The sequence below is a fragment of the Equus caballus genome, chromosome 1 (genome assembly GCF_041296265.1).
Source record: "Equus caballus isolate H_3958 breed thoroughbred chromosome 1, TB-T2T, whole genome shotgun sequence".
NCBI lineage: Eukaryota > Metazoa > Chordata > Mammalia > Perissodactyla > Equidae > Equus > Equus caballus.
The window spans coordinates 94,200,985-94,220,467 of NC_091684.1; the positions used below are offsets into that span (position 1 = coordinate 94,200,985).

At 50.2% G+C, this 19,483-nt stretch overlaps 1 protein-coding gene across 1 annotated transcript in view; it reads left to right on the forward strand.

Annotated features, from left to right (window-relative positions):
• FRMPD2 (FERM and PDZ domain containing 2) overlaps window positions 1-19,483 on the forward strand; it is a 122,263-nt gene that overhangs the window by 101,725 nt on the left and 1,055 nt on the right. Inside the window, exons 24-29 of the mRNA XM_070265282.1 lie at window positions 247-332; window positions 2,156-2,303; window positions 4,223-4,437; window positions 5,357-5,455; window positions 10,293-10,639; window positions 17,021-18,219. Coding sequence (XP_070121383.1) covers window positions 247-332; window positions 2,156-2,303; window positions 4,223-4,437; window positions 5,357-5,455; window positions 10,293-10,639; window positions 17,021-17,327 — 1,202 coding nt within the window. The 3' untranslated portion in view covers window positions 17,328-18,219. The remainder of the gene's footprint in view (window positions 1-246; window positions 333-2,155; window positions 2,304-4,222; window positions 4,438-5,356; window positions 5,456-10,292; window positions 10,640-17,020; window positions 18,220-19,483) is intronic.

Genomic DNA, 19,483 nt, shown 5'->3' on the forward strand with positions numbered 1-19,483 from the left:
AGAAAGGATGAGGTTGTACAGAGCTGGCTCGACCGCTCTGTGAGCCAGGAATAGAGGGACTTCTAGATAGCTGACATGTGAAGGGGTTCCGAGAGGCCCTGGCCCTCAGGCCCAGGCAGGGCTCCTGGCAGCTCTGCTTCCTGCCCCTCCTCGGGGCTGCACGGAGGGGTGCTGGGCAGGGGCCTCCCGAGAGAGTCCTTCCTGCAGCCCAGGAGCCCGGGGACATGACGTCTGTCCCCCTCCCAGGTGACCGGCTCTTGCAGGTGGACGGAGTGAGTCTGTGCGGCCTCACCCACAGGCAGGCCGTGCAGCGCCTCAAGGGTTCTGGGCAGGTGAGTGCACCGTTCCCGGGAGCTGCTCTTCCTTCTAGAGATTTCCCAACAACTTCAGAACTGCAGTTGCCTCTGGCGGGGAGAAGGGGAGGTAGGTGGGAAACAAAACAAAATTTTTCTTGGTTTTCTTCTCTTTCCCTTCTTCCTTTTACTAACACTTTTCTATGGGGCTGTTGAACGCGGGAGGAAGCAGATATTCCCAAGCAGAAAGCCTCACCCTCTATAAATAGCCTTGAAGAGCTTACTTGTCACTTGCCTGCATTCTGGAATCAGACAGCTGCACAGGGCTGAGGGAGGGAAGCGACCTCTCCGGCCTGGCTCTGGCCGCCCGCTCATGCTCTCTGCTGCAGCCCCATCTGACCAGTGCTGCCTTCTGCTCCCAGGCCCCGTCACCCAGCTGCCTTTGCACGTGCTGCCACCCCTCCCCCAGTTCATGCCGTTCCCAGCACCCTGTGTGATTAAGGCCTCACTGTCCTGGGATTCACATCCCAGTGAGGTAGAAATTCAAACGCCAAGAGCCAGTGGCGTTCACCCATCCTGTTCTCCCTGTTCTGTGCAGCTCAGGCAGCCTCTGGATGTTATCACGCTGTTTTCCGACCTCTGCCCGGGGGTGGGAGCCTTTACTTGCCCCAGTGTCCTAAGCCACAGGCCTAGCATCACCCTCTTGGTAACAGGGAAGTCGGCAGAGACAGAAAGGACTCCTGGAGGCCTTCTGGCAAACCAAGGGGCGGAAGGGCCCCTTTTTGCTTCCTTTCCCAAAGCGGTCTTCTGGTTTGTGGTGGGAGTTACTTAACGCTGGTGACCTTCACTGACGTATCTTGAGAACAGAGTCACAATTTATTAGTCCTCTCTGTTCTTTAGACCTTTGCTAATGAACATGGTTAGAGAAGGTCCTTGGCCAGCCCACTGGCAGTGATGACAGGTAGGAATTGTCACTCTGGGGTGGTGGCTTGGTGCTGAATGACAGTTGCAGCAGAAGGATGTTGACAAGGCCAAGTCCCCTGAATGAAAGCTGAGCATTCCTAAAAAGCTTCCAGTTGATGTCTAGCCACTGGTTGTTGAACCATGCTTTGGGTAACAAGAGCGTACAGTGTGTGGGGAAGAAGGATGGGAAATCAAAGCAAAAAGAAAGGGCGAGGTCAGCTTGGCACAGGCCTGGGGTACCATGCTAGGGCGGTGGGCTTTAGGTGGTGGGAAATATTGGAGACTTTTAATCAAGAGTGTTGCATGTTCAATGTGTATCCGAGATCAGTCCACGGGTACCCAGGAGGGGAGTGGACCAAAGGAGGAGAAGATAAAGTCCAAGAAGCAAAGTTAGCTGCAGCTTGCCACAGTCCAGCTGGGCACTGGCAGAAGACGAGGGAACGGAGGAGGGGGAGCCCTGGGGAGACGTTCCTGATGGAGAACATGCAAACCTTAGAAACCAGATGGTATTTGGAGGGCAGAAGGGGGAGAGCTGGACCACTGCAAGTGTGGCCCCTGGGAGGATAGTTGAGGGGTGGTTCCATATTCTATGAGAGCAAATGCAAGGTAGGAGTGTTTTAGGCAGGATGGGGAGAAGATGGGGAAGTGAGGGCGAGAGAGAGGAAGAAGATGAATTTGAAGTGGAGGTACATGTGTTACTTCCAGGAGCCTTTCTCCAACAGGCTGTTGGAAATATAGCTCTGGATCCCCCAAAATAGGCTAGATTGGAGATTTTGATTTGACATTCAAAGGAAGCAGCTGCTGGAAGTATCAGAAAATTAAGAAGCATTTACTGGGTGAAGGGAGAGCCTCCACGTTGCCATGAAGTGTAAATTGAGTCTGTCTACTCATCCTTCTAGGTGGTAAGACTGGTCTTAGAGAGAAGAGGCCCCAGGACCGCACAGCAGTGTCCTTCTGCTAGTGACAGGATGGGAGACGACTGCACGGCTGTTTCCTTGGCAACAGCCTTGCCTGGCAGGCCCGCAAGCTGTGTCTTGGCAACAGATGGTGAGAGAAGAGAGAATTGAGTGTTACTATTGTCGTGTCATCCTGCGCGCCTTTTGAATTGTCAAGTCAAACGGGAAGCAGGAAGGCTTCCTCTGGGTTCTCAAAGGATAGTGAGCAGCGGTGGTCGTGACGTGGCCGCCTTTCTGACACGGTCAAAGTCAATCTAATGGAATATGTTTCTGGAAAAAGAAAATGCATTGTCCTAAAATGATCACCAGGCATCATTCTGCCCCCAAGCCTTCTGAAGTTTTCTGCTCAGCTGCCAGAATGTTTCTGTTTAAGTATTTAGGGATGAAATCAGAGTGAAAGTGTCATGCGGTTTTTGAGCAAAGCTCCACATTCCAGTCAAGACACTCCTAACAAAAGATCCGAGGACCGATGAGGCTGGTTTGGGAGAGGAAGGTGCTCAGAAATCAGGCTTATTATTAGCATCATTCAAAAAAGCAAACTACTACAGTCTGTTTATGGGGGGTCATTGTGCATCTCCTGATGGGGTGCTTCTCTGCACCTCCCTGAGATTTTGCTTCCTGCTAGGAAAACCTTTCTTCCCTTAGCATATCATGATTTGGAGCTTAGCCATTTTTCTGTGCCTTTATAGAGATTTTCCTGAAGGTGTAAATCAGGTAGAATGCCAGTGACATGCCACGGCAAGTGACGGAGTTGGGTGGAGGAGGGACACGTGCATAAAGCAAATCTGTTTCCTATTTCATTGCTCCTCTGCTCACTGCAGTGAGGGCCTTTGGGCAACTGACTATAAAATAAGCCTAGATGACAGCAATGGGGAAACTGGTCATACGACACAGCGGGACCTAAAAGCTTCTGACACTTTTGTTCTTGTCCCGAATCAAAGTGTACATCAGGGCTCTGTCCCTCTATTGACTGATTGCCAACTGAATTGGTGAAGGCAGACTAGCGGGGGCCCTGGAGGCCTCCTGGGCTGTCAGATGAGCGAGGTTCCTGAGGCTGTGCCCATCTCTGGTGCCCGGAGGCAGCCGCTTTGTCTTATGGTCAGTTCATGCGGCTGAACAAACAGCAGCTAAAATGTTTCCACAGAGTTGACCATAATTGTCTCCATGGTCTAATCAAACAAAACTTTGTTTCAAGTATGCTAAAAAAATGATTGAGTTGCAAAGGAGTAATAGGAATATATGTGATACAAGTTTTTCTAAATGATGCTGGCATAACGTATATGTCTATAAACTGTATCTTTACATGTAAACTTTGTCCACTTACCAATAATATGGTAGCTACTTGCCACACATGGCTACTGAGTATTTGAAATGTGGCCAGTCCAAATCGATAAAACACATACTCGATGTTTGAAGACTTAGTTCATAAGAAGAGTGTAAAATATCTCAATAATTTTTTTCATATTGATTACATGTTGACATGGTAATATTTTAGATATATGGGGTTAAATAAAATATAAGATTCAGTTTACTTTGCCTGTTTGCTCTGACTTTTTATTTTATTTTTATTTATTTATATTTTTTGAGGAAGACTGGCCCTGAGCTAACATCTGTGTCCACCTTCCTCTACTTTATATGTGGGATGCCTACCACAGCATGGCTTGCCACGGGCTGCCATGTCCGCACCCAGGATCCGGGCCAGTGAAGCCCGGGCCGCCGAAGCCGAACGTGCGAACTTAACCACTGAGCCACCGGGCCGGGCCCTGCTCTGACTTTTTAAAGCGTGGCTATTTAAAACGTGTGGTTTGCCTTTGTAGCTCACAGTCTATTTCTACTGGACGGCACTGATCTAGAGCATGCATAACGGACTCTGTCATAAAAATTAGCAGCATGAAATCTCTTTATGTAAAACAGAAATAATTCAGCTACTCGACAGTTTTCGTTTGGAGGCTGATCCGTTTCATTTGTAATCGACTGAAGGATTTATCTTGTTCACGCCGCACGATACAGGTCCTACGTTTGAAGTCACGCTGAGAAAGAACGCCAGTGGTCTGGGCTTCAGCTTCACGCAGATGGAGAGAGCCCGCTGCAGCCATCTCAAGAATGATCTCGTGAGGATTAACAGGCTCTTCCCGGGGCAGCCAGCTGAGGAGAACGGGGCCATCGCGGCTGGCGACATCATCCTGGCCGTGAACGGGAGGCCCACGGAAGGCCTCGTCTTCCAGGTGGGGTGCGAGGAGGGAGGCAGCCCCGTGTGCAAGCTGAGGTCAACCATGCTGCACCCAGGCTCTCGCCCCGCAGGGAATGCTCCAGGTTCTTGAAAATTGTACTTGGAGCCTAGACTTTGATTGCCACTGGCAGAACATTCTCACATTTAATTTTCCATTCCACTTCCTAAATGTCTGACCTTGAGTGGGCTTTTCTTTTAATTCGGTTCATAGTGAAACTGCAGCTGAGGCCCTGGCTTCTGTGCCGGCTGAGGGTCTCCTCACACACATTCCGAGGGGGCTGACAGGGTGAAGGGACTGCAGTGGGTCCCTCTCTGCCCTTTGTCCCACGTCTCTGTTTAAGTTTACAGCTTTTGATGTATAGTATTGCACTGGTTATCCTGTGTGTGATAAAAAATATAATTAAAAAAAGAGAGTGAAAAGGGCGCTTTTCAATGTTTATAGCACAAAATCGCAATGAAATATTATATGTTATCAGTCAGGGTCCTGGCAGAAAGTGGAGTCATTTGAGGAGAGTTTAAGATAGGTGTGGGACAGTAGTTGGGAAGCTCCGGGAGAGAGCAGAGCCCTGGGGCTGGGAACAGTGGCTGCAGTTCTGCACGTCCCTCAAGTCCAAAGGGGTATGGGAAGGGGAAATTAGCCAACCCCAGCAACTGAGAGCTGGGCAGAGCAGACCCTGCCATTTCCAGCCAAGCACTGTGCATCGCCTTTGTGGGTGCTGCACGCCGGCAGCCTTGGCTCCTTGCACGTTGGGAGGTCAGGCCCACAGTGGTGTTCTCCAAAGTTCTCTGGAGCAGAGAAACAGATCAAGGTGGGGGGTGGAGGGGCCAGTGCCAACGAGATAGCTGGGAGCACGGAGGAGGAGCCCAGCTCTGGGCCAGCCCCACCTCTAACCGCAGAGTGTGGTTTCTCCTAGGAGGTGCTCCATTTACTGCGAGGGCCCTCGAAGGAAGTCACACTCCTGCTGTGCCGCCCGCCCCCAGGTGCGCTGCCTGAGATGGACCAGGGATGGCAGGTAAGGGTGGCGCCCTCCGCTCTCTCGGCACGCCTCGTGCTCAGGCACCCTGCTCTTGTCTGCTGGGTCCTGAGGAGCCCAGCTCGGCGTTAGCTCGGGCTCAGCACGACCTTTGCCTGCTGGGGCGGGGGAAATAGCTGGTCCCCAGCCTCCATCAGTCTGTGGCCGTTCCTGAGGCCCTGTCTCTGTCTTCTCCTTCCCCTCTTGCTCCTGCCTCTTTCCAGCTTGGGGTCTTCTGAAAATGGTTACATGTTTAGAACGTGGCTGTGAAACTTCTAGAGCCAGGCTCCCTGGCAGCCCAAGGATCAGAGAGGGGAAACCCAGAGCAAGGGGAGTAGGTGTGAAACCAGAGGGAGGGAAAGTAGGAATTTCCATTGAGAGGAGTGAAGTGGAGAACAGGCTGCATGGCCACCCTCCCAAAGCATGAATTAGACACGCATGGTCTGGTGCAAAGAAAAGAGGCTTTAGAATCAGGAAAATTCAGGATGTTTACCTTGATGCCTGTGTTAGTCAGGTTATCCAGAGCAATGTGTATGTGTATCTACAGGCTCTCTAGCTCTGTATCTCTATCTCTATCTACATAGAGAGAACGATTTTAAGTGATTGGCTCATGTGGTTGTGGGATTGTGGGGGCTGGCTGATGTAAATTCTGCAGGCTAGGCTGGCAGGCTGGAAACCCAGAGAGGTGTGTATGGTGCAGTGTGAGTCCTAAGACAGTCTGAAGGCAGAATTTGTTCTTTTTTGGGAGATCTCAGTCTTTTTCTCTTAAGGCCTTCAACTGATTAGATGTGGCCCACCCACATTTTGGAGGATGATGTGCTTTACTCCAAGTCTCATTTCAATGTTAATCTCATCTAAAAGATACCTATGCAGAAACGTCTAGACTAGTGTTTGACAAAATATCTGGGTACTGTGGCCTAGCCCAGGTTAACACATAAAATTAACCATCACAGTACCACCTGTTGGGTGCCCGGGACACAGACTCTGTTGCAGAGATTCAAGCACAGGAAGTTTGTGGAGCCAGATGTTGGGAACACCTGGGGAGGGTGAGGGGAGCAGGGAGCAGGGCTGGGTGGAAGGGAGTTGAATGAGGCACAGCTGCACAGATGCTGTGGCTGACACAGGGAGCTCTGGAGCTTGGATGGCCCCTGGGAGCTGTCCTGACCTGGGGCAAGAAAGCCCATGCCTTTGGTCCCCGTGTCAGTCAGCACCGGGATGTGCGCTGCCCCCAGGGGGTGGCCTAACTTGACTGAGGCAGCTCCTGTGAGCTGAGCCCAAGTCCCGGGGAGGGGCTAGCTGTGAGCTGTCCTGGCAACTGGCGGATGAAAGCCTCAGTCCTGGAGAGGGGTCTTTGTGGGCACCCCAGAATCACCCGCACCTGCTCTGCCACTCGCTTGCTGGGCCCTGGGCACATGTCTACCGTCTCTAGGCCTCATGATTCCTTAGGTATAAGACGCGGATAAAATCAATCACTTATCATCACTGAGGGTGACAGTCACTGGAGACGGCATAGGGGATTTGGTGACCTAGATCCTCTGAATTCTTGGACTTGAAAAGTTCATTTGATACAGACTTAGGTGAGGAAAGAGCTATAGGAAGGAAATCCAGAAGCTGCCACTTTGGAAAAGAAGGTAGATGATGTGTTAAGTAACTGAACAGGGTGGGCGCAGGTCAAGTTTCACACACCCGAAGATCGGGCCAACGGGAAAGGCCAGGGACGCTGTCCTTCTGGTCTAGAGAATAGCTCCTCCCAGAAGAGCCCAGAAGAGCCCGCTGGACAGGGCTTGGGTTGAGGTACTATGAGCTTGCTTTCTCTCTCCTCCTACCTGACAACCACATGGAATAGGAATTGCCATTCATTCATGCGGCTCCAGAGGTCAGATTGAAGACCGAGGAAAGAGGCATTTAGCTCATAAGTAGAAAAGCAGTTATGAGAACGAGGCAGCCATGCAAACGCCTGGAGTAAGGTCATTCCAGGCAGAAGGAATCGCAAGTGCAAAGACTCTTGAGACAGGAATGAGCCTGGACGTTGAGAGACAGAAGATAACAGATGTGCCTGGACTGCAGTTACTGAAGGGGAGCGCGGAAGGGGAGGAAGTTGTAGCGAGAGTCAGGGGCCATATCATGCAGGGCCTTGTAGGCCTTGGTAATATGCTGATTCTATCCTGGCTGCAACGGGAAGCCATTGGGCTGGGAAGGGTGGGAGGGTGAGGGGTTAGCAGGAACGTGCCCTCGTCTGGTCTAGACTTTAGAAAGATCACTCCGGTTGCTGGTGGAGATGGACGGGAGCCAGTTAGCCAGCAGCCATTTGGGCAAGATATTATTGTGGCATGGACTCAGGTTGTAACAAATAGTTGGTAAGAAGTAGTTGGATCTTGGAAGCAGAGCCCATAGGATGACTTTTGGATTAGATGTGGGTATGAGGAAAGAGAGCAATCCAAGTTTGGCTCGAGCAACTGGAGGAATGGCGGTACTACTTACCAAGACAGGGTATGCTTGGAGGGCAAAGTTTAGAGCAGTCCACGAAGAAGCAGGAGTTCCTGACAGCACGCCAACCCAGAAAGTTTATGCAACAGCCAATGGCGATGTCCATCAGGCTGTTGTCTGCAGAGAATTGGCATGAAGTCAGGGCTGGAAAAAGTGGATTTGGGAATTGCCAGCAAGTAACGTCATTTAAAGCCATGCAATGGAGGAGATCATTTTGGGGAAGAGTACAGATAAAGTCAAGAGGAGGGCTGAGACATGAACCACGGGACACCCCAATGTGGGGAGGTCTGGTTCAAAGAGCCAGAAAATGAGACTGAGAACAAGGGGCCTGGGAAGTGGTAGGAAAACCAGGCAAGGGCAGAGTCCGGAGTAAACTCCATGCTTAAGTGAGTTAGTGAGTAAAGGATGCTCTCGAGACAGAGGGAGGGACCAACTATGCTGAATGAGATGAGGACGGATGACTGTCCTTTGGCTTTAGAAAGATGCAGGTCATTGGAGACCCTGATTAGAGCTTTTGCAGTTGAATGATGGGGATAGAAGCCTGGTTGGGGTGGGCACGAGGGAGAAAGGGGGAGATGAAGAGCAGAGAAATTGGGTGGCTGGCAGTTGGAGGAGGATGTTGGGGTGGGCATGCAGGCTGGTCAGTAGAAATGCTATGGGGAGGTGAAGGCTTCTATCTGAATGTGTCCACTCTCACTGTAAAGTAAGAGGCAAGGCTGGGGTGGGGCGATTGTTGGAGACTTGAGGAGAGAGAAGAGGGCAGAGAGAACAGGAAGCCGAATTTACTAAGGAAGTAGAGAAAGATTATGTGGCAGTCTTGAGTGCCCACTCGACATCTGCGCTCACACAGTTGACATTAGTCTGTGGCTCAGAAGCGGGCCACTGTGAAGTCCACATCTACTGTCACTAGGAGTTGGAGTTAAAATACAGCGCCTGGGAGTAACAAATGATGGAGGCAGACAGGGACAAGAGGCGGGAGCTCAGAGTTTCCAGTGTTTTTATGAGAGCGTTGGTGGGGCAGAAGCATGGAATCTCAGCAGAGTGAAAGGAAAGGGAGGACGTTGGTGGTGGGGGAGGGGGAGGCATGGTGAAAACATGGTGGGTCCATCGACGGGAACCTTGGAGAGGTCCAGGATTGCTGGAGAGTGTGTACTGGGGATGATGAGCCAGAAGGAGAGGAATAATTAAAGGTGAGATTTTGGAGGTCTCCCAAGGAGCATAAGAGAAAACATAACTGTGCTTACTGTTGAGTTTTTACCTGATCCATTTTGAATTTTGATTTTTGGCATGCCCTTTATAAAGTACACTGTGTATCAGTAGCGTTGTAAGTGTTTATGGTTTATAATTAAGTAAAAGTTCCTATTTGGTGTGCATCCCCTCTCATTTCAGGGAGTAGCAATCAGAAAGGCGAGGAGACCTGTGTGCTGGGTGGCAGAGAAAGGTTCCCCTCTTAGAGGAGAGGGCTGGGGTGGGAGCCCAGCCCTGACGGCTTGAAAGTCCACACGCTCCCTTACACAGGGATGTAGGTCATGGAGTGGAAGTGCTAAAAGATAACTCTCAGGAAAAGATAAGATCCTGACTCTCACACAGATGTAAAAATGAACTCACGTTGATGATTTGATACAAGTCATTCAGCGAGGAAACCAGGCAGACGTTAAAACAGGTTCAAAAGGGATTTCAAAGAATGACCTGTTTATTTTTACAGAGTTAAGAAATAGGAATGAATGCAGCTAGAAGCAGATAACCAGAAGGTTGTGCTGTAGACAGTGCACAGTTTCCTACAGAAGCACAGATTTTTTTTTTCCTGTAAAAAGTTGAGCATTATTAGCACGTCATAGCGGGCCATCAGTCATAACCTAAAAGGCCCAACAGGGATGGCAGCAGTTGAGGAGAATCAAGTCCTGTCCGGAGAAGTGAGGAGGAGAGCCAGGACCGGGCATCGTGATGGGAGGGGCGACGGGGCTCTGGAAATGGGCCATCTTGGATGGGGACTGATGGAGACAATGAGACTAAAAAGAATTCCCTACTGGAAAGTGGCATAAAGAGACATTGTTACTTCCGTTTTCATATTTTCTAAGTTTTCCAAATTTTTTTATTAAAAAAAATAATGTTCATGTTTATTGAGAGCTTCTAATGTCCCCAAGCTAAGGGGCTTGGCGATGGTTAAGTGTGTTGCTTAGGGCCCAGTGGGAGCTGGGGTCCTGCCGAGAGGGGACTGACCCCAGAGCCCATCTCTTAACTGCTCTGCTCTATAATCATATTAAAAAAATTACTTTTTTAAACTAGCAATTTTTAGATCTTGTTCGGTGTGCGTCATGGATCCAGTAATCCTTGGCGTTTCTTCGAATAGATACCCGTGCTCTCAGCAGACAAAGAATTCACCAGGGCAGCAGGCACTGACTCAGAGCAGAGCCCCAGCCTGGATCAAGAGGACAGCCAGAGGGACAGTGCCTCCCTGGACACAGGGGAAGGCCTGGGTCTCAAGCCAGAGTCTTTCCAAAAGGCCACCAGAGAGGCCCAATGGGACCAAGATGTAGAGAGACCCTTGGCCACTTCCTTGCCGCGTCGTCCTCAGGACTCCCACCCTCACTTATGCAGACTCCACCAAGAACTGGAGGCAGCGGCTCTGCCTACCTCTCTGGAAAAGGACGTGAGGCAAAATTGCTATTCCGTTTGTGATATCAGGAAACTTGAAAGGTAAGAATCACCATGCTTGCAGACATTTTGTAAACTGTATGCATTTTATTGCCGGAAATTACAATCGAGCAATCAGTAACGGTGCTCACTGCTTCCTGGGCCCAGCACTGTTCTCGCCATTGGGAGGGGAGGCGGAGACAAGAGGAGTGTAATACAGGTCTGGGGCTGCTGTAACCACAGCTTGTGAGCCTGTGGGAAAGCAGACCCCACCCTGTGGTCTTTGGATGCCCCTCGAGCCTACAGGCAGGCCTCGGGGTTTTCCCAGCGCACAAACCTTTGTCCTGCACCCCGCATGGCCCCTCAAAGCATTGTGGTGAGACAGAAGTCCCCTTGTATGCATCCTCATTTCTACTGCTAATACAATGCTTTACAATCAGCATCAGCTTTAGAGAAAAAACACATCTGCATCTTCAAAACCAGACTGAAACATTCAGTCTAATAGCTATTTTTAACTTGGCCTCATTTTTGTGCCCCCTCTCCCCACCCAAGTATTTTCAGTTCTCAGTCTTCTTCTGATGGAAAACATACTCTTCGATTCCATTTGGCAGTATTTATTACACACACCCAAGGTGCGTGGACACCCGTGAGGAGCAGAGAGCAGGGGACCGATACTGAGAGGGTAAGATACTGCTCCTAGGTGTGTGCTGCCTGGATGCCCGGGCGCAAAGCAGCCAATAACCAAGAACACTGGTTTGTGTTTGGCTCTATATAAACCCGTTGAGATTAGATGGCCCTTTTTTGTTGGTCATCTAGGAGACCGACAAGGGCAGATCTATAGGGACTGGCATGTGACATGAAGGAGGAAGCAGCCAGTGAAATGCAATTAGGCAGGATGAGATGTGTGACACCTGGGAGCCGGGCATACGTTCCTGAAAAGTGTTCAGATAGAATTTGGAAAAGAATACTGCACAGCCAAACAAAACCCAGCAAGGCTGCAAAGTAGAAGAGAATGGGCAAGCATGTTCATGGGTGCTATTCATTTTCATTGTCTGAAAATGCATAATCACAGTGTATTTATAGTTCCTTACAATGCATTCGAGGCAATAATCGATATACTTGATCAGACGATAAAGGAAATAGCCCTCCGAGATTTATCCAAGGACAACTGTTACTGCGATCTTGTAGGGAATATAAGAGGGGCGGTGCTTCCCTGTAGGCATGGGGCCACTCTTTCAGATTTGTAAAGGTTTTACTGCCAGATAGTTTGGGGTGACGGACAGAGACCCGGAATACTGGGTTGTAAAGTGACTCTGGGTTTAGGTACAAGCCCGGAGTTTGACTTGTCATGTGCCTTTAATCTAATTTGGTGATCAATAGTTAATATTATTATTATTATTATTTTATTAATCATTAGTATAGATAGTCACTGTTTCATTCATGGACTCACAGAATCTCAGGGTTATCCAATAAGAAAAGAGATCTAATCCAACTCATACCCCACGTGGAATCTCCTTTGTAACATCCCCGAAGAAGGGGCTGCTTTTGCTTGAGTACCTTCATGGGTGCAGAACTTGCTGCTTCTGACGGTGGCCCGTTTTATCCTCACAGAGTTCTTGAAAAAAAGTACTTCCTTATATGAAGGTCAAATGTGCCTTTCTCTGTCTTCTACTTGTAAATAGACCCCTGTTTCCTCTGACGTTTTTGTCATTCCCTTATTTTTTGCAAGAAACATCACATTATTTTACTTTTCTGAATCAAACTAAATTTGGCTTAATAGCTCTACTCTCAAGGGTAGACCAGTTGTCCCAAATCTGCCATCCTTGGAGGCTGTTGCCCCCTCCTAGAATTACACAAGAGTCCTCAGGGCTACGTTTTTGCTGTATTTTCTCTCCCCTACTCAGGAACCTTTTTTTCCTCTGAAGGAAGGACTCAAACCATGTTAGCATCTTCTCCAACGGGACGTTAGCTTGCCCTTAATCACACATAGTTGGTGACTGCCCCCTACAGGAAGAAACGCGTAGCACGTGCCCAGCGATCTCTGAACACAGTTCCCCCTATTCCTGGTGGGCTTGCGGCTCTTTGCAGACCCTCTCTTAGAAGTGTCTGCAACTCCCTTCTGAGGTGGCTGTCCCAGGCAATTGCCTCTTTGCTTCTCGCATCCGGGAGTCAAGCTCTCTTTCTGCACTTTGGAACAAAAAGAACACGGACTTCTTGATCCTACAACCTTGGTTTCAGCTTTCCCATTTACTAGTGTCCCTGGAGAGTAGACTTCCCTGAGCTGGAGGCTTCGCAAATGTAAACGAAGACCCCAACAATTCCACGGGGCACCGTGCAGGTCAACAGCGATGACACGTGCAGAGCGCTGTCACAGAGCCTGGCACACAGCAGGAATGCAACACAAGTCAGGTTTCTTTCCCTTTCCTGAGCTATTTCCAGCTAAAGGACAGATCCCATGAATTGCAATTCCCAGCAAATTGCCAGAATTTGCCATCTGCCAGGTGGCTACCTCCCAAAGCCGGGTGGCTGCCAGCACCCCAGCAAACCCGGAGTGTTCACGGAGAAGATGAGTGCCACTTTTCCTTCCTTGGTCTCTTCTCTTACCACACTGCATATCTAGAGACTGTACCATATAATAGTAGCTCTTTATGAAGTGTGTTATGATGAAGTGGTACAGTACTTTCTCATGGAGGGATGCTGGGATTGTGTGCCTGCCAAAGGGAGGACTTGGCACTTGGCTTGAGTGATATCTTATGCAGGGTTAGTTTCTAAAGTTAGGGCATAGAGCAGAAATCACATCAAGTCGCATGACCCTCAGACATCCCTTTGGAAGGTGTGATGTTCTCTGACCCCTGGTTTGGAGCAGGTCGCATTTTCTTTGGCTGAGCCTCAGATGAAGTCTGGTGGTTTGCGTTTATGGGCCATGCTGTCTGCAAAACGCTTATGTTTAAATACTGGCCTCATTGGAATGAGGGGATGGCAGAGTCAAGTCTCCCACTTACACTCATGGAGTGGAAAGTCGGTCATTGCAGAAGTTTTAAGGTTATTTCTCTCTCTCTCTTTGACTAGCACATGCAGTTAAATTTGTGTTATTAAATTACGTGTAGTTTCAGCAAGTAGCATTTGGTGAAAGTGACGATAGAAGTCTTTGTGGTTATTTAGAATGCAAAACCAAGGTGGAGTCCTGGAAAGGAAACTGAAGTCACTACAGACCTTCTGGGAGGCGCTGCTCCTGGAATAGCAAAGGATGATTAGGAGGCTAAGGGTCTAACTCAGCTGCAGCTGCCCACCAGCTGTGACATCAGAGTAGCTGGGCGAGGCATGAGGCTGCCAGGTGAGTGGCGCTGTCACTCAGGTGGGAGGTCACCTGAAGTCAGAGCGTGACTGAGGGGAGTGTGTGAGGCAGATGCCCGCGAGGCACTATGGTCGTCTAGTGTGGCAGAGCAGAGCCCGCAGCAGGCTAGGGCCTGGGCGCCAACTTTAGCATGGTTCTCTCCGCACGCCTGTGGGCTCCTTGGGAAACCTCTCCCCCAATACACACCTAGCCAGGCACACCACTCTGACCTCTCCTAAATATTGATCTCCAGCTCAGGACTATCATTTGAGCTTCAAACCCAACAGTCCACTGGAGCTCTCTACTTGATGTCTTAGAGAGACGGCAGACTCGACCTGCCAGATGTTCAACTCGGCACTGGCAGGAGCACAGCCCCCCAGCTCCTGGTTGCACTGGCCGGGGCTGACAGGGACGTCGGGTGGGGCCTGATGCTGGGAAACTGGAGAAGGCTGAGCCTCACGTGAAGGGAGACAAAACCTGAACTTTGCTGTGAGTTTACCCACAGTCAATAGGGCAGTTACAATACCTAGCAGCTCAGGCCTGAAAGGCTATCTACTCTTTTGCCTTGTCTTCCTTGGAGGTGGACATGATTTTGGTGGCCCAAGTCCTAAAGGACAGATGTCCAGGAAAGTTTGGCACAGGGTCTTCCATTCTCAGTTAATATCCTGGAGCAAGCAGAGGCTTCACAAGGATTTCACTGACCTCAGAGCTGACCTGGCTCCTTCCTTGAAAGCGGTTGCTGCAGAGTTGCAGGATTTGGGGGGCCTGGTTCTGGGGCCCTGCCAGCTTGTGTTGGGGAGGCGGCTGTGCAGGGAGCCCGAGTAGGGTCTCCAGGGTCTCCTCGGGGTACCACCTGTCTGTACAAGGCTCCTTTTGTCAGATAGCTTGGGAGGGAGGGAATGAGGGCAGGGAGCAGCTGAGGTGATTGAGTGTTCTTGGGGGCGAGCAGAGAGCTCCCAGCAGCCTGACCCCTTCTGGCTTTAGATGGCAGCCCTGCTGCCTTATTCCCAGAAGCCCTGAGCTGGCCTTGAGCCCTGGGTGAAGGACTCTTCCTCTCTACCTGGCATGTCCACCTGCCACAACATCTGGCCTTGCTCTAAAGCCATGCCACTGTCCTCATCAAATTCCCCAAATCTGCAAGTCTTGCCCGTTCCATGAAGCGGGTTCTGCCTGGGGATTCCCAGGGGCTTTCTGGTACCTCTTCTTTCCTTGCTCACTTTTCCTCACGCCCACAAACTCCAGGTCAGATCTCCAAGAGCAGCTGGGGGCATGTGTGGAAGGAATGCCTAGGGCCGTTCTCCCTGACTTGTGGTGAGACGATGGCCAGGATTTCACTGTGGGGACCACTGAGCCCTCTCCAGACCATCTGAGCCCCTTGTCTCTTGCCTCTCAGGCTGATGGGTCTCTGTGTGGGCAGGGCGGGTAGCCGGAGCCCCAAATCAAACCCGGAGAGCAAGGAGCTCGTTGGAAAGGTCGGAGGAGTTTGGTGGTGGGAGCTGAGGCGTGGACCATCAGGGGCTGCCCTGGCGGACTGCACGTGATGCCTCCTGCTTCTCCCTGGCAGGGAGGGAGGGAGAGGCTCCTGCTGGGGGTCGGGGGTGGGGGCAGGTGGGCCTGGGCGACAGGCTGGATTTCTGGTTCTTTGACAAAACTTCCACGGTGTTCCCCTCTCTATAAGAAAACGCACTTTCTACATGATTCGGTCAAGGGCTCTAAGGTTTTAAACCAATTTTCCTTCAAAGTGCTTAGCAATTTTTAAATATTTTTTCTTAAAGTGAGTGTCCCTGGAGCGTACAGTCTCCTTTTCACTGGCACGAGTGTTGGTATATTTACATGAAATGCACATTTACTTGTACCCTGCGGCTCTCATGAGCAGAAATAATGTTTCTTCTGCAGCAAAATTCAGTTGGGACAGGTGCTTCAGCTTTACTGAGGAAGAGGGCCGGCTGTGTGGGGGTTTGGGAGGTGCCAGAGTTGGTTTTAAGGGAAAGAGGCATTTCAGGAAAGGGGGTGGGGGGCAGGGGCCACGTAACAAAGCCAGCCCATTGATCTGGGGGTGGGGAAGAGGCTAATAATCAAGGATCTGGGTGTTTGGTAAAAAGCTTCGTCTATGTGCACTTTTTTTAGTTTTTCCTGCTCATCCTCTCTAATCAGACTCTCAACAGATATTTTCTGAGCACCTTCTCTGCATGTTTGAAGCTCTGTGCAAAATGCTCTGCCGTCTGCATGGACTGCTCTTTCCAATCAACGCGTGCGTGGCGACCTCCAGGCAGCCCCTGGAAGGCTTGATCTTGTCGCTGTGGCATCTGCTTCTTCATCGCCAGACGAGGAACCTTGCTGTTCATCTGCTTCCTGTGCCACACAGGGAGTAAATGTCACTCCAGCTGGCTGTCTCTCCGAACAGGCACTTTTTCAGCGCTCAGAAAAGGACCTGATATTTGCACCAAGTGCTGTGAAGGTCACCTGCTTGAGTTGCTCCCAACCTCCTGCTCTAGCCCTTTCCATGTAATTCTTCTGTTGAAATGCTAATCATGATCATGGCGGTAATGATGGCGTCTCCTACTTACTGAGAACTTACCCTGCACCAGGAACCGTGGATGGCTGTGTCAGAATGATTTAATTTAAGCATCCCAGTAATCTTGTTAGTTTCTTGACCCTCCCATTTTTCAGATGAGAAAACTGAGCTCCCAGAGAAGTTAAGAAACTTGCCCGAAGTCTGACCGACTCCCCACATGAAGGGGAGTCCTAGAACTGGCTCATATCTCTGGTTCGATGCTGTGCCCTCTGACGGGTCCCCCACGGTCTCCTGGGCTTGGTAAGGATCTCGCGCTGCTTCTATAACGCTGTGCTGCCTCAACCATAGCACTTACTACCTGGATTGTTGCATTTGTTCCCTGCTGGCTCTTCCCATTGAATCGGGCCTCCTCAAGGACAGGGGCCATGCCTTATCCACTGTTCATTTCCAGATCCCAGAGATGTCTCTGGCAAGAACTGTTTGAACCCTAGCTGGCTCTCATCGTGTGTCATGATGAGCATCCTCAAAGGCAAGGGAAGGCGGGGAGAGGAATTTCTGATCGATGCTGGAAGATGCACGGGTTTCTGTTTTCTAGTCCTGAAGTGGACGTGGATGATGAAGGTGACGTGTGCCATCCACCTGAAGCCTCTTCTCCCACCACGGAGGATGAAGCGTATCCTACCATCAACTCTGCGTCCGAAGGCCGGCTACCCTGTGGAGAATGCTTGGAGGCAGATTCAGAGACCATCCCCTTGCCACAGTTCTGTTCTTGGGGTGCTCTCTGGGAGTCTTTGCCTCTGGAAGCGTCCATTGATAGTGAGAGCGAATGGCAAGATCTAGAGGAGGTCGTGGACCCAGATGATGGTGCCTCGGGTGGGTATCACTCTGTCTGGGTGGAATGAGGCTGGGCTGAGTTCTTCTAGTGGGACTCACAAGAGGCCACTTTGGCTAGGTTATGGTTCATGGGCATCATGCGTTTCCCCCTAGGGGTCACACATCATCACACCCGGCATTTTCGCTGAGTACTTACCATGGTCCATGTTCCATGATAACAACCCTATAAGATAGAGTTATCACCATCCCCCTTTTACAGATGACACATTTGGGACTTTCTGGGGGTCCTACAGTGAGTAAGCGACAGAATTGGCATTCAACCCCAGGTCTCCCACTCCACAGACCACGTGTTCACTGCTCTCCTCTGCTGCCTCCAGCACTTGGCTGGACACCATCTCTCCTCAGGCCTCTCTCTTTCGGCAGGCTGCTTGTGAAGTGCTGATTCCTGTTTTGCCTGCCCCTGCCCACCCCTGGGCTAGATCTGATATTTCAGAGACGACTCATGGCATCATGTAACTGCGCCCTTCTTGAGCCACTGTGGCTCCACACAGTAAGCTCTTTCTTGTTCAAGAAAGTCAAACTGTTGACACAAGATGCCACAGAAGTTGGGACTGGGTCGCCAGGCTCGGGTCGGGCCCTACTGAAGAAGACGTGAGAGGAGTAGGGAAAACAAAAACCGTCAGACTGGAAATAGAGTGGGTGAAACTCTTGACGGGTTGGTGAGCCACCCAACTTTCTGTTAAAGTGCCTACAACATGCATAGTTGCAGTATTTAAAAAGGGCTGAATGTTCAAGAAACGTTCACATAAACGCATTTTCAGGGAGAATTGAAACTGACCACGGCATCGGCTCGTGAAGACTTAGTAATAACTGAAACACACTCATTCACTTTCATTCTGTCGCGTCTCAGCTACGTTTCCCCACAAATAATTGAACTGGATTCTTAGAGGAGAGTGGCAGGTGAGCTGATGAGGTGGGTGGATATTTTAAATTCAAATATAAAAAAAACGGGCTGGTTCTTATCTGAAATAGGAAGCAACAAGTTACTAGAGGGGATGACATGGAAGCTTTGGGGACCGTGCGAGTCGTTTCAGGGGAAGTCGGACACGCTGACAGCTTTGGGAAAGATGCATTATGGATTCGCAAAAGTGTGGAGCAAGCAGGCAGCGGCTTATATGTGGAGGGCGATCTTCCCAGAGGGGGCTCCTCAGGGCTGGGGAGCTAAGAGAAGATAGGCTCAGCAATGCTTCAGGGACCCACAGGGAAGCAACTAAGGACCATGAGTGTCAGTCCTTATGAAATGTCCCAGGAGATCTGCAGTGTCGTGGAGTGGGGCTGCAGAGAACAGAGTAATGAAACAAGGTTTTACAGTAGGAGGGGCTCAGGCTTCAAGCCTGCCTCTGCCACTTACTAGCTGGGTGACCTGCAGCAAATAGCTTTTCAACCGTCTGACTCAGCTAACTGACTGCCAAATGGCAGTGATGAAACCCACCCATGCTGTTATCGCAAGAATTAGAGGACAATGTGTGTCGAGTGTTTAGCAGACTGCCTGGCACATAGTAAGGACTCAAGAGGCGTTAGCTATTTTTATCATAAATCATAAAGGACGAAATGACTTCAGTGAGATGATGCAGCCTTTTTAAAGCATTTAATCCTGTTGGGTTTTTCCATGTAGACAAAGGAGCTGAGCAACTTTGTCAGACCTGGGCTCTAACATGAGGGGTGGGTGGGGTGGGGGGAACTACTGGTTTATGGCAAGAGTGTCGGGTCTGGGGTGGACCAAATGGCCCTCAGCTATGGAGGATGGCTTCGGATGCAGTTAGACAGAGACCTGTCACAGTCGCTTATCCTCCCTGATGGTAGAAGGCGGGTGGCAGGTGTGAGCACTCAGGAGGGAGTTCTTAGCCTGGCTCCACGGAGCAGCCCGCAGCTGTGCTTTGAGGCATTGTGGACCTCCACAACTAGAGCGTTGACTTGCATGCTTCTTTTGGAAAAAGCAGCTCTTGACTTTCTTTAAATTCTCTGAGAGTTCCACAAGCCCCCCCAAAGCTAAGGATCTCTGTTGTGTATTTGCCCTCTTTCATCCTGGGAGCGGGGAGAAGTCTCGGAGGGTATGCAGAGGACTTTGCTTATGGATGGAGTGGTGCATCCTTTAAATCTATATAACAAATTATTTTATTTGGTCATTTTAAACATTAAGACAGTAATAGTATGCAAGTAGTTT